At 34.9% G+C, this 20,781-nt stretch overlaps 1 protein-coding gene across 1 annotated transcript; it reads left to right on the plus strand.

The window, feature by feature from the left end:
• Positions 1–19,338: 19,338 nt before the first annotated feature.
• On the plus strand, positions 19,339–19,860 carry LOC131858957 (uncharacterized). Its single transcript, XM_059212455.1, has one exon. It carries the CDS (start codon positions 19,339–19,341, stop codon positions 19,858–19,860), a length of 522 nt encoding a protein of 173 aa, XP_059068438.1.
• The last annotated feature ends 921 nt before the right edge of the window (positions 19,861–20,781 follow it).

A 20,781-nucleotide genomic window follows, 5' to 3' on the forward strand; every position in this document is an offset into this window, starting at 1 on the left:
GTAATATATTTTTTTGCATCTTGAATATATTGTAGGTGGTTGTCATGTAAAGAAATCCATAAAGATGATATAAAATATTGGAAGAGAAAAATTCTTCATTTAATGTGTGAAATGCAAAAGTGTCTACCTCCAGCTTTTTTCAATGCACAAAAACACTACCTCATACACCAAGTTGAGGAGATTGAATTGTGTGGACCTGTACACACTAGGTCAATGTAGATGGTTGAGAGGCACTTGAAATTTTTGAAGGCTTTGGTTCGACAAAGAGCACATCTTGAGGGTTCTATGGTGGAGGGATATATGGTATACCAGACTATGGTGTACATCTATGAATATCTTCCTAAGTTTGCAGCAAAGATCCACATGGATCGCATTTGGGATCCCAACACCATTAACAAATTTGAAGGGGAGTACCTGACAGGGAAAGGTAGATTGAGGAAAGTGAGAGGTAATTATAAGATGTTATTGTAGTTAATTAATTCTTAATCTTAAAAATAAATCGATTGTAAGACGTCTATTTATTTTTTGTACAGTTGGTCGAGAGTGGGATGCACTACATTTGTATATTGCAAACAATCTTGATTCGATGATGGTATGGATTGAACATTGTCAACATTCTGGATGCACATTAACATGGGAAGGTGTGGCTTCATTGGTTAAAGAAGCTCATCATAATGGAGATTCCATTGTTACGCAAAGGGAAATTGATTTAGCATATGGTTTAAGAGATAAACAGGTATTTATAAATTTATTAATCACCCATATGTTAATCAATTCACAATGGAATAAATTTTACATGTTTGACATATCACAGGTCAAACACCACAACGCTATGTGCTGCAATGGTCATAAATTTCGCATAAAAAAGTTGGATGACACAAAGAAAATTTGTGATTCTGGCATCACTACAGTCTTTGAGGTGACAAATATTTCATCGAGAAATGACATACATCCTCAACAGTCTCAAAATCAATACTATGGCATTTTGGATGATATACTTGAGTGTGACTTTAATTCCTTCAAATTAATTTTGTTCGTCGTCTAATGGTACAGGCTACGATTGAATAAAAAATGATCCTGATAGAACTGTTATTGAACATGATAATGGTTTTATAATTTTAAATACAAGGTCATTTGAACCAGTTGGGGATGAGCCCTATGTTCTTCCAAGCCAATATGAGCAAGTATTTTACTCAGAGGTTCCACATAAAACGGGTTGGTCATTTGTTGTTAGACATGATCCAAGAGGAAGGCTGATAAAGTATAATGTGATGGAAGAAGAAGATACTGAAGAAGAGGATACCAAAGAAGTAGAAGATGAAGTGGATGATGATCATGATCGACAGTTTCTCAATGATGATGAAGAAGAACAAGAACAAGAAGATGATGATGATGATTATGATGGTGATGGTGATGGTGATGGTGATGGTGATGGTGATGGTGATGGTGATGGTGATGGTGATGGTGGTGATGGTGATGATGGTGATGATGATGGTGAAGACGTTGATGGTGATGATGATGATGATGATGATGATGATGATGATGATGATGATGATGATGATGATTTATCTATTTAATATTGACTTCTTGATAGAATTTTTTTTACATAATTAATTCATTATGTTTTGAATTCTAATGCCATTACATAATTTATTCATGATGCACCTTTTAATATGGAGATGGAGATAGGGAGAGTGACTATTTATGTGACATTTTTTAAACTGTGTTTATTTATGGAAATTGGATTGTTTATTAGCTATGTGATGGATGTTGATTTAAAATACATATGTGATGGATCACATGTTTATGATGATGCATGTGACATTTATTGAACTTTGTGTTTATTTATAGAATGTGGATTGTTTATTACCTATGTGATGGATGGTGATTTATGATACATATGTGGTGGATTACATGTTTATGATGACACATATGTGATGCTAATTGTGATGTTCAATTACATATACGATGAGACATCATGTGATGCTTTTGATGCTTATGATACGTATGTATTTATTGTTTATCAACTTACAAATGTAGCAATGCTTATGATGCTCAATTGATGGTGTTGATTTTAGGTATAGTCCTTGTGTGATGTTGTCACCCTTGGTGGGAACAGGTCATTGACTACAAACATCATCAACCATTTAGTTGAGGATCCTGCATAGTCTACATAAAGTAAAGGTAAGGAATTAAAAAATGTACAATGATTTTGATGACAACATCTTTTTATTATTTAATACTCTTTTTGTCTACAAAGTTCATGTTGTTCATGTTGTGTACTATGTAATTTTTAGCTAACATAAGATAACTAAATTACATTGTACAGGACCCTGAACTCCTTTGATGAGGATCCTGCATAGTCTCATGTATGGACAGGTATAACTAGTCAATACATCCTATAGAAATAGTTTATTTTTTTAAATTACTTGGAAAACAAACTTCCTCAGTTTTTCAAACCTCGACATTAGCAGCAAATCTAATACAATTATCAACACTTGAGGCCCCGGTTGGACTTATTCCAATTTTAATCCCAAAATCAACTTTAGGGCTGACTTCTTCATCAACATTACCCTCATTTACAAAATTTCTCTCTCATTACCAATTAACTCTTTCATTTCATGGAGTGCAGGTACCCCCAAATAGGTATTTGTCAGATCTGTCTTCGTCGAGTGAGGAAAATGTAGGAATAAAAAATGAAAGTGACACATGTAGTAGGTCTACAATAGGGAGATCAACAAGAAGTCAAAAGATTAGAATAAAATTCAATAAATGCATGAAATTTTTCCTTGCTCAAGGGGGGTCATATTCTAATGACGATGAGACCAAAGGAGACTTTGAGGTGCCACTAAGGTAAAGACATCTATAGAAACAATGGGTTCCCAAGGAACTTCCTCCAATAAACACCGATTTTTGTGTTAACGATAGGATATATCGCATAGCACCTTCGTGGTTACATGGTTTAGGCTTATTTTCCATGGACGACATAAAGGTCTATTATAATAGAGTTGTTGAATTGATGGAGTTTGTTGGACCTTGTTACAATTACAATAATTGGATGCAAATTATTAAATATAAAAAAAGTATGTGTAGGTATGCATTGTCAACAAATTATATACAACAGAAAGATAATGATCAAAGTAAATGAGTGGCTGTATACATTGATGGTCGGCCAAAAGCAATAGGGAATATTGTAGGTTTTATAAATAGTACACGACCTGGGTCAACTAATAAACAACCCAATTGCACATTTGAGGCATGCGAGGGAAATCGTGTATTTGTATGTGTGATAAAATCAATAAGTGCAGGCAAAGAGCTTCTAATCAATTACAGTTTGAATCGTATAGATACAAACAAAGTTAATATCATGGGGGTGGTATGTACTATATACCATTTAAATTAACCAACCTCCAATTAATGAATCCAATATACCATTTTATTATGAAGTTTTTTTGTTGAGTCTATTGGTTTAATTTAGCTAACGTTTTTTATATATTTTCTTTGTCATAGGCCAACATGGATCCATCACATATCGTAGACATGGATGTAGCTTGCGACACTTCTATTGAGTAGGTAAACCTCATTGTAATTGTACAAATTACATAGAAGCAAACTGTTACATTATTATGTTCCTTTTTTTAGTGATTTATACTAATTTTGTAATTGTTAATGATATTCTTGACACAGACGTATGTTTGGGGAAAGGGAAAGGGAGTTGCAGTACCTGAGCACCTTTCTAGGGAAGTGGAATCATTAGGGTTAAGAGATGATGACCCTGAAGATTCCAAACACCTTATGAAATTCTTTAAAATGCCTCTTATAAAAATTAGAAAAGAGATTGTTGGTTTGGCAGCCATGCATCCTATTACTAATGAGATATGAGAGAGGGTGGAATTATTGCTTCAAATAGAAGAAAACTTGCAAGTAAGAAATAATGAAAGCTTTAATTATAACAAAAGTTCAATAATGGTTTATATTTTATTCTCTTTTATGTCATTAACTAAAATATGTACGTATTGTTTTTATAGCAATTTATCCGCCCTCATGAAAGTCTTTCCCACGATCAGGGTGTTGCAGGATCTTTAGGTGATGATGATTTTCTTGTATTATCACTTGCTTGGCTTATCACTTTGAGTACCCAAAACACATCATACTTGATACTGTCAATTTTCAAAATAAAGGTTCATCCTTGTTTACAATTCTTGCACTTTTCATATATTTAATGTTTGATACATTTAATTTATTATTCTTTAGGTGTTGTCAATGTTACTGTGCAAATGTTGCCACCGCCTCATCAAAGGTTACCCTCACCTGTATTGCCAACTGCAATGTCAGCAACACGTAGCATGCAGACATCCTCTACTGCACGTCATATTGGCCTGCCCACTATTGGTAGATCCCTCTTTTGCTCTATCTTCTGTCATGTGTTTATTTCCCTTTAAGCGTTCTTTCTTGAATTCTAATGCCATTTCATAGTGGATTCATTTTTTGCAGGAGGAGATACACATGATGATGTGCTAGAGGCGACTACTACTGATAACATACCATCATTTCCTGGATCTTCTCGTATTGCTAGTACAGGAACGTTGTAGGCCACATTCATGGTGAGCGACAAAGAAATGATTCCCTTAAAGATACAAAAGGTTCCAGGTACTTTAAAATTATTATTATATATAATCTAACTGTAATCTACTTTATGATCACTCATTTTGGACTAATGATCCAATGAATTTTTTGCAGGCAATGATATTTTCTATAAAAATCTTAGTGACATTGCATTGCAGATATTTGGGCCCATCATATGTAAAAGGTGCTACATAATATGTGAACTAACCCTAATCCACTATTTTGATTTCATATCATTGCTAGAATAGTTTTCCTTTGATCCATTTCTTGAAGTGTAATAAATGTAGCTACAGTTCATTTCTGAATCTAACAGGTTTGTTTTTGCTTTAAAAGGTGGAATGACGAAGAAAAAAGCTTAAAAGATGAATTGACAAACCAAATGGTTGAGTAGTTTGGAAATGACACCTTTGACAAAACCAAGCTCCTTGAAAAAGCTAGCACATATCTAAAGTATGTGAGGGACCAATACAGGACCCATTTAGAGAGGAACCTAAAGTACGAGCATTCCCCCATGATTCCAAAGAGGGAGTGGAAGGACCTGATTTTGGATGCCAAGGAGAGAATTGAAAGGAAAAAAGGAAATACACCACTAGATGCCAGAAGAAGGTATGGGATACTATTAAGAATGTAATTATGTACTAATTAATTACTCTTTATATTTATATAATCTAACATATTTCAAACTTTTTATAGACTGAGTGACACATCAAAGGAAACCAAGGCAAGGCAAGAAAAGCATGGGAAACACAAACTTGGCTTTGGTGGTTGCATGAAACTTGTTGCACGAATTGTAAGTATCTCATGTAAACGAAATATTGCATCAAAATATTAATAAATTGCAAATGTTTTTTTTATCAAACAATGCAAGCAAAATTCATGGTATGAAGCAAAAATGCAGGGCTTTGAATTCAATAGAGTGCCCATAGAAGATGACAAGAGAATTGCCTACAAGCAAGGCTATTCAGCCATTGTTGATCAGCTTTGAGAATTGAGTGGGTATACACAACATTTGAGTGCATCCGTAATACAGGTAAATATGCTAAATGGAAATTGTTTCAAATTGAATACTTTACCAATAATCTAGTTGATGTTGAGTTCCAACATAAAGTGACTATATTTGTTTTAAATAAGCAAGCAATGATAACAATTTGCATGTCATTGGAATGCAGCCTACTAATCGTGAAACACCACCTGCACATGAAGGTCCAGATGTGCATCCTAGTAGTGGAGGTATTCATTTGCTATTCAAATTTATTTATTTAGATATTAATACAATTAAACATCTTAATTTGTAATTAGAGTAGTAATTAATGTAACCTTTTTTGTTAATATTTTAGAGCATGTAGTCGGTGTTGAGCAAGTGGAGCATGATCTGGGTACACAACATCATGAACATGATGTTCCCCACTCAGGTAAAGAGGACCATTGTTATTGGTTTAAACAAATATAATTGCATTTGGTGTTCAACATTAATGTAACCTTTAGTATTTCAACTCCAGATGATCTAGAGGGTGTTCAACATGTTGAGGTTGAGGCTACACAAAATGATGTGGCCCCATCAGGTAAAGAGCACAACAATTATGTTCTCTAAATTAATGAAATACTTGTAACAATAATTTTTTTTTTTTTGAATTTAACCCATTTCGTTGTTATTGCAGAGGACCCCCCTTTCGCTTCAGTGTCCTCATCCTCAATATAGGACTAGGCATACATCGAGATCATGAGCAGTTGGCAAAACATTTGCAGAGGGGGGAAATGATGAATAAACTGATGTTCCACTTAGTCTTTTCATAGCTTCAAAGAAGAAACAAAAAAAGAAATGATTGTAATCTAACTTATTTGATAATGACCAATTTTTATGTGTTAATGAATGTAATTATGTGCTAATTAATGGTTATGGATGATATGTGTTAATTAATATTGATGAATGATGCGTGTTAATTAATGTTAATCAATGTTATGTGTTAATGAACATTATGTGATATTAATGAATGAATTCTATATTCTATTAATGGTAGAAAGAATGAATGTTATAAGATGTTAGCGGGAATTTAGAGTGATGTAAGGGGGGGGAGGGGCTAAATTAGCTTCCACCTTCACGTGGTTGGCCCTATTAAGTAGAGAATATTAAACTATTCTTGAAACCAAACAAAGCTCAACAAGATAACACACTTTTCAATATTTCATTATGTTGCATAGTTAATCTTATTGAATAATGTATATTGAATCTTAATTGTAGGGTCCAATAGAGCCAACATGAACAACAATACCACAAGTTGCTAGGTATAATGAACTCCCATATTGTCTTGTCTGTACATGAATAATATGAGTTGCTTCTAGTGTTGATATCCAAGGCGGGACTGCAAAAGTTATGAATATGCCTCATCCTTGTAAGTTTTTTTATTACTTGTAAGTCATGAAGATGCCTCATCCTTGTAAGTTTTTTTATTACTTGTAAGTCATGAATATTTCTCTTTAGTTGATTAAAATCATTTTAGTGAATGCAAATCTTGATTATTATAAAGTGATATCTACACTATCAATTCCAAATTGAAACCCTTTCAATGCATGCATGTTGTTTGCCAAAGTGTCATCTCAAAAGTATCAGCAAACAAACATTGGCATTCATAAAATCAAGAAAGACAAACTAAAAATTAGTAGTAGAGCATTCAAGTAAACTATTTGTCAAGAAGCATAGTTGAAAAGGTGCAAAAGAAATTGGTTTCAAAATAGAGGTAGACCATTACAAATTGGCAACTTGGCATCACTTCTCTTCTTACTTCTCCTCAACCCTCTTGCTCTGCACTCTCACTTTTTCACCTGGCACCTATAACTCTCACTCTCACATTCATAGTTGTCAGCTTCTTGCTCTTTGTTTTTGTGAGTTGAAACAAAAATAGGAGGCATTTTTATAAAGTTGGTGGGGTTTGGGTGGGGCCCATAGGTTGTGACGATTTGACCTTGGGCATGGAGTTTGAAAAAAAGTTCTAATTTTTTTTTTAATCACTTATGGGCTATTTGGCCATTGGAGATGCTTGGATGTCCCTGAGATGGTCAGGAGGCTCTTGGGAGTCCCTCAAATGTCTCAAGGATGTCCTAGAGATGTCTCAAAGATGATGGCATTGGATTGCACTAGGAGGGAGGGGGACGTCCCATCCAAGTCACTATATTCTAAAGGTGTCCCCATTTCAAAAACAAACAGTTTTGGGGGAGGAAATGTCCTTGTGGAACACTAGCTCCAATACATACGTCTTGGTATGATTTTTTAAATAAGACACCAAAATTCATAAAATAATATCTTTAGAATCTATATTAATCAATAAAAGATGTTTCTAATTCAATGTATGTACCAAACCCTATTACCAACAATATATCAGCCCTAGCCTACAAATTGGACTGGTTAATTTTCTCCAATCAAACAAACATGTAATCACTCCATAAACTAGGTACATTAAGCACACATCAAATTATAAAATAACTAACTCTGATACATCAATATGTGAAATTTTAATGACCTAGATATTAGGACTGTAAAATACTATATCGTATCCTAATTCCTAAAATAACCCTTTTTGTGTGATGTGTGAAGTACAATGCACAACTAGGAATTATGTTGAGTCAAATGCAAAATCAGTACTAACCATGGAAGCTGAGGATAAATCATGAACAACATATCTGAAGCAACACAGGAATGACTCAAGTGCAGATGAATGCTAGGAAATAAAGCAGAAAACAATGCAAAATTAGGTAAGAAACTACATGACAATAAACCATGAACAACTTGAAATAATCTGTAATTAATGATCTATGTGATCCATCAACCTATGACTATGAAACATAATTTGCAAATAGTAAACTTGTGGACCATTAAGAACAAGAAGAAACTTGTTAGTAGATCTGCCATTTCTTGTCAATCAATCATCAAAGAACTTGTGATCTACCATGAACCATGTATGTCGTATACCATATCTATATAAAAACATTTTGTATTGAGTAAACTACATTTATTGATTCATTGAACTTGTTTTGCTTGGATCCAAACACCATGGAAACATAAACATTAATCCTAATAACCTGTGAACCATGGAGTGCAAACTAAATGGAATCATGTCCAAAATTTTGGTTAAAACAATCTAGGGAAAATAGTGGGATTCCAATTATTTATCTCAAAACACCATCATTGAAACTTCCATGTTTAATATACAGAAAAAAAACTCTGTTTTTTTAACCATTTTACTCATCAATATATTTTTTTGCTAGATAAAAGTTGGATTTATATTAAAAGAGCTAAATATTACAAAACCATTTCAGCACAGTTTATATCCCTATCATTTATCACTATTTCTTTTTGACAGATTGCTGCCTTTTTGCAATGGCAGTGTTGTATTATTGATTAATGTGCTACATCATAATGTGATCAACTTAAAAGAAGTACTAAATTTTACTTGATATTTCTTTTAAATTGAGGGGTGAATTAGCTATATCCTCTAAGCCAAGCATTATTTTATCATATTTATTGTCAACATTCCTTCAATACCTGTTTGTGAATATTTAGGGTGACATGATTAGAATCCTCCCCTTTGTCCAAAATTATTGATTACATAAAATGGATTTTTATGTCATTTTGCAATATACCATGGTTGTATATGTTTATACATAAAGTTATGAATCCAAAATTGTCAAAAAGATGTTACATAGATGACAGTCTTTCCTTCTTGCTATCTATTACAAACAATGGAAAAGTTTCCATCGTCCTTTAATTCTCGTATACATTACTTGAACCCAATCTATGTGTCTTTATGGTCAAAGTCATGGAATTTCAGCAATTTAATTCTTAGTATATAGCAATAGCCTATTAGCAAGCTCACTCTAGTGAAGACAAATTTGAAAGAATTCATAAAACAGGAGTTGTCAATGACATATACTGACGCTTGAGTTTTATGTTTCTTTTGTTATAGGCTCCTTTGATGTAAGAGATAAAGAGGATCAATGGATACGAAGATGGGTTAAGAAGGGGGATATGATTATCCTCCTAGGAGGAATCTATCATCGATTTACCCTCGACAAAAACAACTACATTAATGTAAATGCTCTTTTATCTCAAGGACACTCACTATAAATCATTTCTTATATGAACTAGAGGATATTATTATTATTTCTTTGAATTTTATCGCAGATCTTGAGGCTTTTCGAGGGCGAGCCAGTCTGGACAACATACAATCATCCTTGTGAGGATCATCCTACTAGGTAAGAACCATAATACTTGTAAGACCAAGATGAGAATTTTAATTTGATTGTTTTCAAGAAAACCTGAACCTTCTAGTTTTTACATATAAAAATGACATATTTTTGTGATGGCATGTTCCAATATGTATTTTCTTTTGATAGATTGGTTGTAGGTTCTAGAGAGGGCCCACTTCCAAACAAATAAAGTTGTTATAAATAGGCTATTGTTGAAGAATAACTAAAGAAAATCAATGAAAAACCACATCAACAATAACCAACACAGTCAGAAACATTAATCTAAAGATTCTCTTTAGCCCTCACCTTTCTTGACAACTTATTTATATTTTGACAACACCAAACTCCTTGAGAAGTATCTTCTTACTCAAAGAAAAAATGTGATAAAAAACAATTCCAATCACTCGCATCAACATCAACCATGCTAGAATTTGAAGTTGCAAGATCCAAGATGGATATTGCATAACATAGAGAAGCCATCATTTGAAGGAAACAAGAACCTAGTGAAGACATTAAGAGGGCATGAAGGCACAACCAAGGGCCATTGAGTAGAAGGCAAAGGAAAAATCTTGGAAACAAGAGGAGGAGAACTTGGAGAAGAAGGTAGGGAAAATAGCAGCCCGAGTAATAGAGAAGTTGAACTCTGAGGGCAAACTACTAGAGATAGAAATAAATTCTCCAGCCAAAGCAGGGGAGACAAAACCAACAATCTCTACTTAGGGAGGAGCTCTAGACCCCAAATCTAAAGAAATAAATAGAGCTAAAGTAAGTGAATTGGATAACAGCAAGAATGTAAAGTGCACCCTTGATTTGCTAAGCAAAATGCTCAAAATTAAATGAAAATCTTTAATGAATACACAAAACTATATACATATGCAGGCACACCATGGTTGAGATGGCCCAACTCCCTAGTCTCACTCTAGGACTAAGCTCATGCCATATCTAAATCAAAAGACATCTCAAATACATCGTCGGTGGAAAGCTGCAAAATGTCATTTTCATACATAAGCAAGACATACACAATTGGGCACAATCACCAAGAGAACGGTAAAAAGTGTGTTTGAGATCATTGTCCTAATTGTGGTGTGGTCATGAAGAGACCACCGTAAATTTGTCAACCTTTCCTTCATTTAAACCTAAAGGTTTACTTGGTTTAAATGAAGGAAAGGTTGAAAAATTTACAGTGATCTCTTTGTGACCACACCACAATTAGGACAATGATCTCAAACACACTTTTTACCGTTCTCTTGGTGATTGTGCCCAATTGTGTATGTCTTGCTTATGTATGAAAATGGCATTTTGTAGCTTTCCATCGATGATGTATTTGAGATGTCTTTCATTTAGATATGGCATGAGCTTAGTTGTAGAGTGAGACTAGGGAGTTGGACCATCTCAACCATGGTGTGCTTGATCATATTAGCCTACAACCTATGTCCCCTACTGGTAGGTGGTGGGGATAGAATATCATTTGCTGTACATATCAATGACTGGATAATAATTTATTTTTTTTTGATAAAAATATTAGCATCGTTGGAATTACGACGAATACCAAGCTTTCCACCGATGATGAAATCGGTGGACATACAACGTTCTCATCGGTGAAATGTTCCAGAGTTGTCGCACTTCTGACTCAAACCACACAAACATCTGATGAGGATGTTGTACGTGCGATGACACTTCGTAGTTGGACAGTCATTGATGCCATAGAATGGACCGACGACACAAGCATTAGACAAACAACATCACCGTCAGTGCGAAGTTCCAAATCACCATCGGCTTTGTGACGAAATCTACTGAAGCATCCAACGGGGATGTTGCATGTCCGATGACTTTTTTGACCGGAAGAGCGATCATGCCCACCATCGGCAGAGTCCATGGGATTGTCGTATTTCTTACGGTTAGGGCATCGTCAACAAATCTGACGATGACTTTTTGACAGCTACTTTTGTCGGCACTCCGATAAAAATTAGTCGTAAATCCGACAATCGGCCATCGGAAATTAGCTTTGAATGTACTAGTGACCAGTTGAGCACCTATTTCTTCATCTTCCTTCTCATCATTCTTTTGTACTTCTAGTTCAATAAACACATGTTTTTCTTCATCTTTCTCAGGTTCAGATCTATTGGTCTATTCAGATTTCTTAGAGAGTTCATCTACCTTCACATTAGCACTCTCAATGATCCTTTTTGTTCTCTTGTTATAACATTTGAAAGCCTTACTCCTTGTAGAGTAACCAAGAAAAATACCTTCATCACACTTTGTATCAAACTTTCAAGTGAAATCATCACATTTAATGAAACATTTACTCCCAAAATTTTAAAAGTCACTTACATTAGGAGTCTTTCCATGCCATAATTCATAAGGTGTTTCGTTGTTACCTCTCTTGACAAGTACCCGGTTCAAAGTGTAAACAATAGTGCTAACTGATTCTCTCCAAAACATTTTCGGTACTTCACCTTGAATCAACATGGTTCTAGTAGCTTCAACAATTATTCTATTCATTATCTCTTCTATCCCATTCTATTGTGGAGTTCTGGGAGATGACATCTACCTCTTGATTCCCTGTTTATCACAAGAATTCACAAACTCATAAGAAGTAAATTCTCCTCCCTAGTCAGATCTCAAACATTTCAAATTCTTCTTGGTTTCTTTCTCAACTAGAGCTTTGAATGCTTTGAATTTAGTGAATGCCTCAAAATTTTCTCTTAGAAAAGTTACCCACGTCATCTTGGAAAAATCATCAATGAAAATCATGAAATATTTATCACCATAATAGCTCCTAGTCCTCATAGGACCATAAAGATCAATATGAACCAAATCTAGAATATTTTCTGAAGAGAAAGAATTACTCTTAAAAGATACAGAAGTCATCTTACCCATCTGAAAATCCTTACATAACACATTATCTGGTTTCACAAGCTAGTGAAAACCTCTCACAATACTTGATTTACTAACTTTTATCAAATTGTCAAAATTCACATGACAAAACCTCTTGTTGCATAACCATTTATCTTCAATATTTTCCACCAAACAACTATTCATATTAGTATTCAAATGAAAAAGATTACCTCTTGTATTCTTTCCAGTAGCAATCAATTCTCCATTACTTCCAAGAATCCTGCACACTCCACTTTTAAATTCTAGAAGATATACCTTATCATTTAATTGACCAACACTCAAAATGTTATGTTTTAATCCATCTACCCAAAAGAAATCATCTGCATTACTTTTTCCATTCAATGAAATAGATCCTTTACCTTTAACCATGCAGGGTGAGTTGTTACCAAACCTAACCATGTCACCATCAAATTCTTCAAGGGATAAGAACTTGTTTCTATCACCGGTCATGTGGTGTGAGCAACCACTATCTATTATCCATTCATCATTTTTATCCATGTGAGACACCAATGCCTTTTCATCAGTCAGCTCTTCCTTCACAACAATAAACACTATCTACTCATTGTCATCTTCTTCTGATTCTTCATCTGTCACACCTTCATCTACTGCAACATAGCAATGTTTATGTCCTTTTCCTTTAAATTTATAGAACTTTTCCTTTCTATCATAGTTAGGACAATTAGAAGCTATGTGTCCAATTTTATAGCAAGAGAAACACTTCAAGGTAATTTACCTTTGTACTTACCGGTGCCTCTAGGAGATAATTTTGCCAATATTGCCTCAAGTTCCATCAGATGATCTTCATTATCATCCTCAGTTCTACTACCGCCATGACTAGACTTGTAGTCATGATTATGACAAATATCCTTTCCTTTCCTCATGGATGTACCAGTTACAAAATCTTTAAAAGAAGATTCAGACGGTTTTAAAACACTATAATCAAAGTTGTTTAACTCAAATACAATCAACTTTCCAATAAGAGAATTAATAGTGACTTTATCTTTAGACATAGATCTCAGTTCTTGAATTGCAGAAACTGTAATAGCATATTATGATAGGAGAGTTCTAAGCATTTTACTAACAATAATATCATCATCAATCTTACCGCCAACACTCTTAATACCACCTACAAATTATTTAATCCTTTGACCATATTGTGCAATGTTCTCTTCATCAAGAATTTTCATATCATCAAATTTGCCTCTTAAAATTTCTTCTTTTTCCCTTTGTACATGTTCATCTCCTCCATAAATCAAGTCTAATTTATCCCATACCTCAAATATAATTTCTAAACCATGAACATCTATATACTCAGAATCAGATAAACTACTTACAATTGCTTCCAAGGATTGAATATTTTCTTGTTTTTATTTAAGCTCATCTATTGTCAAGGGGCTAATAGTAGGAGAAACATACTTGTTTACCACATGATTCCAATAATAAGCACCCAATCCTTTATTGTATATCTTCATTTGGTCTTTCCATATCTGGTAGTTGTCCTTGGTAAACTTGGGACCCTCCTTCATCATCTTTCTTCGGGATCTTTTCCTCAAGCTATTAAGTTTTCTACACATAGAGAACAAACGCTTTGATACCAATTGTTAATATTAGAGGGTATGGTTAATACTGAAAGGGGGGGTAAATCAATATTAACAAAAAATTCAAATATGAAACTCAACCTTATAAAACTTTCACCAAATCAAACAATAACCAACAACAAAACCATTTACCAGTACTGGTATCTGTTCATAATCATCAACTAATCTAATTTATCAAGTCTACACATTAAGTGTTCATTAACCAAGTATTAACTAATAATAAAATATAACAACACATAAAACATTCACTATATGAACACCATGTTTTTCACGTGGAAACTCAAATAGGGAAAAACCACGGTCGGAATTGGTACCCACAAAAATTGTGCACTCTTTTGAAATGCACTCTGTTAGGAGCCTATCCCAGTTAGGAGCTTACAATGATGCCTTGTTAGGAGCAGACCTTGTTAGGAGTCACCCTATTAAGGGATTCAGGTGATAAGCCTTGTTAAGAGCTTTGACCTGTTAGGATCAAACTCGCAAGAGTATTTAACACTTGGATGTTGAGCTACCCAGTTAAGGGATTTACAATGTAAGGCTTGTTAGGACCTACCCAATTAAGGGATTTTGTCTGTTGCAACTATTAGGGAACAACAGTGAATGATCTGGGTATAGCACTTAACTGCTTTCTTGATCAGATCCAATTCTGCTCCAAATTTGCTACACTCTAGCAGATCTCTCACACTCTGGTTCGGCTTCACACTCTTCTCAAAACCACCAACACAACAAACATCAATTGTATCAACCTAAATAACCTTTACAACTTAGTTGGTTACAAAACCATAAGACTTACAACATAGATCATCATAGATCTTTACAACTCATTACAAATCATTGATCATCATATGGATCATTATAATCAATTACAAATCAATTACAGTCATTGAATGATCACTGTATCTCGATCTGATACTCTTTCAAACCCTTAGCTCATTCCACTAAGCACTTTGCACATTTTGAGAAATTTTCTCTTAATCACACCAAAACATCATTAAAACACTTCACGTGGTTCTATCCACGTCATCACCAACATTTGAACTTGATGTAGATCACCATCAAACCAAAAATCATGATCGGTTAAGAGAATTCTTTACAAGTCCTTAAACCCATCTTAAACCCTATCAAAAATACAATTGAAATCATAAACATGACTTTCAGTCTTCAAAATATGATGCGGTTATATTATAATGATACAAACTAATATTCCAAACCGCAACACTTCAATCATCACCAATCTCAAGATCTAATGAAAACATTTCCCCGTTTACCAGTTAAGGTCCTAATTCCCAATTTTTTGTTTCTTTACTGGTAAGCTCTTTCCGATAGACCAAAAAGACTAAGATGACAAAATAAAATATAGTAAATATTAGTTGCCATCAATGAAAACACAAATAATTGATCAAAGTCATCCAATCATACACTCTCAATCTCTTCATTACAATGTCATCACAAACAGTCCTTTACCGGTTCAGTCATCATTCTTCATCTGCATTAGTTATGCCAATCATGCCAATAGTAGGATATCCTACTTATCCAATCAATGCAGTGGAACTTGAAAAGTACAATTAGGGTCAGGGAAATCCCTCCAAAACCCTACCATCATAGAAGTAAAATGATGAACTTGAGGAGGAGCCTGAAAAAGAACAACCATGTTTTGACCGATTTCTTTCAAAACCTGTACTAAAGGAAGTACCACCAGCAGAATCTGATTTTTTAAATGAGATTCATATTGTTAACATCAAGATTCCTTTGTTGTGGGTCATAAAGGATATCCTAGTGTACAACAAGATTTTTTGTGAGTTATTTAAAAGAAAGAACAAGAAGGAATACCCAAGGATCATCCAAGTTATCGGGCAACTAACATACCTTATGCTTGGGAACTTGACCACTCCAAAATATTCAGATCCAAGGAGTCCGATCATCAAGGTAAGTATTGGTAAGGTCACTATTCCCAATACACTTGTTGATTTAGGTGCTATAATCAATGTAATAACAAATGAGACAAAGGAAAAATTATCACTTGGGGGTCTTAGGCCTACTCCCACAGTCCTCCAGATGGTAGACCATTCATTGGTCAAGCCTGAGGGGATTATAGAGGATGCAATTATTTCCATTGATTCGTGGGACTATCCAACTGACTTTATGATCTTGTAGCCTAAAGTTAAGTTGGGGGGATACCCCTTGATCTTGGGATAACCTTGGCTAGTTGGCATTAATACTTTCATCAACTGTCAATTAGGTAATATGGTTATTTCTAATGGGGAGCAAACAAAGCAACTAACATTATACCCACTAGCACAACCCTTGTTTAAAACAAAAGACCTAGTCTAGGTTGATAATGACTTAGAAGAGTCACTCCTAATCTTAATAATTGATCAGGCACAAGACATTGATGAACCTACTGAGGATAATATTCTTATTAATTTCTTTCAGAACAAGTATGAATCAAATGACATTCTAGAGAACTTGGTCCTTCCTTCACATATGAATATTAGTTGTTCTATTGGGAATTTTTCTTTGGTGGGTAGTTCTCGGTTTGTTCAACAATTTTTAACATTACATCAGTTGTTACCTCACTAATGTTTATATAGCCCATTATTATCTTTAGAGAGTCCTAGTCCTTCACAAGTTCTTTCCCTTAACCCACCAATACAATCCAAACCTATAGAAATTTTACCAGGTTGTACACTTAACATCAATCCACATTTAAGCCTTGAACAAGTCCAAGATCTTATTGTCATGATTAGAGCTAACAAAGAGGCATTTTCTTGGGAATATCAAGACATACGTGGAATCCATCCAAACACCTTCACACACCATATCTATATAGAAGAAGGAAGTCATCTAGTCAGATAACCACAACAAAGACTTAACCTCGCTTTGTGAGAAATAGTCAAGGATAAATTATAACAATTGTTAAATGTTGGTTTTATATATCCTATCTCAAATAGTCAATGGGTTTATCCTCTATTTTTTGTCCCAAACAAGAATGATAAGTGGCAAATTTTTGTTGATTATAGAGATCTTAATAAAGAAACTAAAAATGATCATTTCCCATTGCTATTTATAGACCAAGTACTAGATACTCTTGCAGGAAAACACTTATTCTCTTTCTTGGATGGATTTAGTGATACAACTAGATTTGCATAGTATTGAAGGATCAGGACAAAACTACCTTCACGTGTCCTTGGGGTACCTTCACTTATAATGTTCTATCTTTCAGGCTATGCAATGCCCCTACTACTTTCCAAAGGGTGGTGTTAAGTATTTTTTGTGACCTTATTAATGATTGTGTTGAAGTTTATATGGATGATTTTACTGTACATGGTAACACTTATGAAGAGGTAAAACCAAACTTTGAAAAGGTGCTTAAGAGATGTATAGACACTAACATGTCTTTAAGCCACGAAAACTACCGCATTCTTATGACAAAAGGAATCATGTTGGGACATTATATATCTTCTCAAGGTATTCAAGTGGATCCTAAAAAGATCCAAAATATCCAAAAATTTCCCACACCATCTAGAAAAAAGGATATTCATAATTTTCTTGGTCATGTTGGCTATTACCGAAAGTTTATCCAAAATTTCAGCAAGCTTGCCTCCCCCTTATTTTCTTTACTCACTAAAGATGTTACCTTATTGTGGAAACCTAAGTGTCAAGAAGCCTTTGAGACTATCAGAATAAAACTTGTGACCACATAGGTGTCCTTAGAGGTTCAAATTGGGTGTTACATTTCCATATCCATACCGATGCCTCTAATTCTTCCATGGGAGTTGTGCTCAGACAAAAAGAAGACAACCTCTTCTATTATATCTACTACATCAACAAGAGCTTCGCGTGCATTGAGGTAAAATAAACAGTAACCGAAAAAGAGTTTTTAGCTGTTGTATATGCAATTAATAAATTCCATCATTACATTATTGGTTATAAAGTGTTTTTTCATATAGATAATTTGACAATTCATTTCTTAATGAATAAACCTATAGTAATTGGTCAAGTTATTAGATGGTTGATTTTATTACAATAATTTGATGTAACTATACTTGATAAGCTTGGTCGAGAAAATGTGGTTGCAAAATTTTTATCCAGGTTACAACAACTAGACAATGAACCAACTCCAGTTGATGACACCTTTTCAAATGAGCACCTCTTTGATATCTCAACAAAGATCCCAAGCTTCATTGATATTCCCAATTACCTGGTTGCATGGAAGTTCCTACCCTATTTCTCTCCCCGGGAATGTCCAAAGTTGGTTGGACTTAGTGGACAGTACACTTGGATCAATGGTTTTCTCTTCCACATTAGCATTGACAATATCATGTGGTGATGTGTACCCAAGGATGATGTTATCGATATAATTTGTGCATGTCACAAAGACCTGTGTGGAGGATAATTTTCTACTCAGTAGACTACATAGAATATTCTTACTGTCAGATATTATTAACCTACAATTCACAAGGACTGTAAGCATTATATTCACCATTGTGATAAGTGCCAACATATGGGCCACCCCACACAATCTGATGAAATTCCATTGTACCCATAATTATCCATAGAAGCCTTTGAAAAATGGGGTCTTGACTTTGGAAGCCCAATCAATCCACCATCAAAGAACAAGGAATACATCATTGTTTATATAGACTATCTCACAAAGTGGGTTGAGGTGGTTTCTCTAAAGCATGAAAGAGACACAAAAGTGGTAGACTTTCTATACTCAAAGATTTTCACCAGATTTGGGGTACCATGGGAGAGAACTATAGACCAAGGGCCACAATTTACATCTCAGTTCATTTCTACATTAGTCAAGTAGTATGAGATTCACCACCGTAAGTCTACCCCCTATCATCCTCACACGAATGGGCAGCTAGAAGTCACCAATAGAGAAATCAAGAACATCCTTACCAAGATAGTTTCTCTCCATAAGCATGATTAGGCCACATGAATTCAAGAAGTGGTGTGGGCCTATCACACAATGTGGAAGACCACCACCAGTCTTGCACCTTGTGAGCTCGTCTATGTTAAGAGGGCAGTCCTTCCTATTGAATTTGAGATCAAGACTCTTTATACCATACTACAATTGGGAATGAGCCTCTCTGATGCTTGGAAAGAATGCATTGGTCAACTCCACTCTTTGGACGCACTATGCCAAGAAGCACCATTTCACACTGAAGTTGTTCAAAAACAATGTGCTCTATGGCATGATCATCACATTCAAAATAGGTCATTCCAACCTAGTGACTGGGCACTCTTGTATGACTCTCGCTTCCAAGACTTCAAGGGGAAGTTTCAAATACGTTGGTTGGGACCTTATGAGATCAAGAAGGTCTATGATAATGGCGTTGTCTATCTCTGTACAGTGGACTCCGAAAGGAGGGCTCTCCTCGTCAATGGTCACTGCCTCAAATTGTACAAAAAAAATCCTTCAAAAGAAGATTTCTTTTTGGATGCAGCCAATGAACTCATGATGATCCCTTTTGGCCTCCTTCAACATTGATGATTCAATAAAATAAAAAATAAAAAATGAAATAAAAGATCCAACAATGAAAACTGACTTTCTGATGTTGTTGGCCAATCGCTATTTGAAAACTAGAGTCCCAGCAAATAGAGGCGCCATAATGTACCTGGATGTGAAAATCAGATTCTCGCCGCCTCCAGTGGCATTGGGTTGAAAACTGAACATTCAGCAGCCCATTGTCGAGAGAGGAAAAAAAAAACTTCCTGTCATTTTTCTGTCAGGAATTCTATTCCTTCTTGTCACTATTGTGATAGAACCTGCTTCTTTATGTTGCAGGCCTTTTGTTGTTTATTTCTATGTAATGGGTGTGGGTCCCAGTCACACCTTTTCCCAATGCTCAGTGGGCTTCCATGTGTCCTACCCTAATTGCATGATCCCTCTTCAATTATTGCTTCACATACTCTTGGGCGGACTTTTTCTTAGCATCGCTGCCAGCTATGTTGCCATTTCTTTATGGTTTCCCGTACACCACTTCCATCTCATTCATACATTTTTTTTAATTCTATCCTATCCTTGTGACTTCAACACATTTTCTTCTCACATGTCGCACTAATAGTATCCTCCTAACCTATCATTTTCATTATTACACAAGGTTGGCCTTCTGCTAATTGCATTTACTTCTTGTATGTCCGGTTTTGATTTCTTGTTACCGGACTCACCCATACTCCATTATGTTGGAGCTTACATTATCCTTGTGCATCATACTTATACTTATTCCCCTTGCCACCTCGCCCTACCCGCCGCCTACTTAACTCTATGGTGTTCGACGTGGTTGCTTTTGTTGCCGCCTTTTCCTTTGACGGTCACATCTTTCGTACGACATCTCTCTTAGAATATTTACTCAGTAGGCACCTTGGTACCCGATATAGTAAGTTTTTTATTTTTCCTCTATATTTATTA

The sequence above is a fragment of the Cryptomeria japonica genome, chromosome 10, assembly GCF_030272615.1.
Source record: "Cryptomeria japonica chromosome 10, Sugi_1.0, whole genome shotgun sequence".
NCBI lineage: Eukaryota > Viridiplantae > Streptophyta > Pinopsida > Cupressales > Cupressaceae > Cryptomeria > Cryptomeria japonica.

Coding starts and splice junctions, on each gene's coding strand:
- LOC131858957 (XM_059212455.1), top strand. CDS start 19,339: ATGTGGAAGACCACCACCAGTCTTGCACCTTGTGAGCTCGTCTATGTT.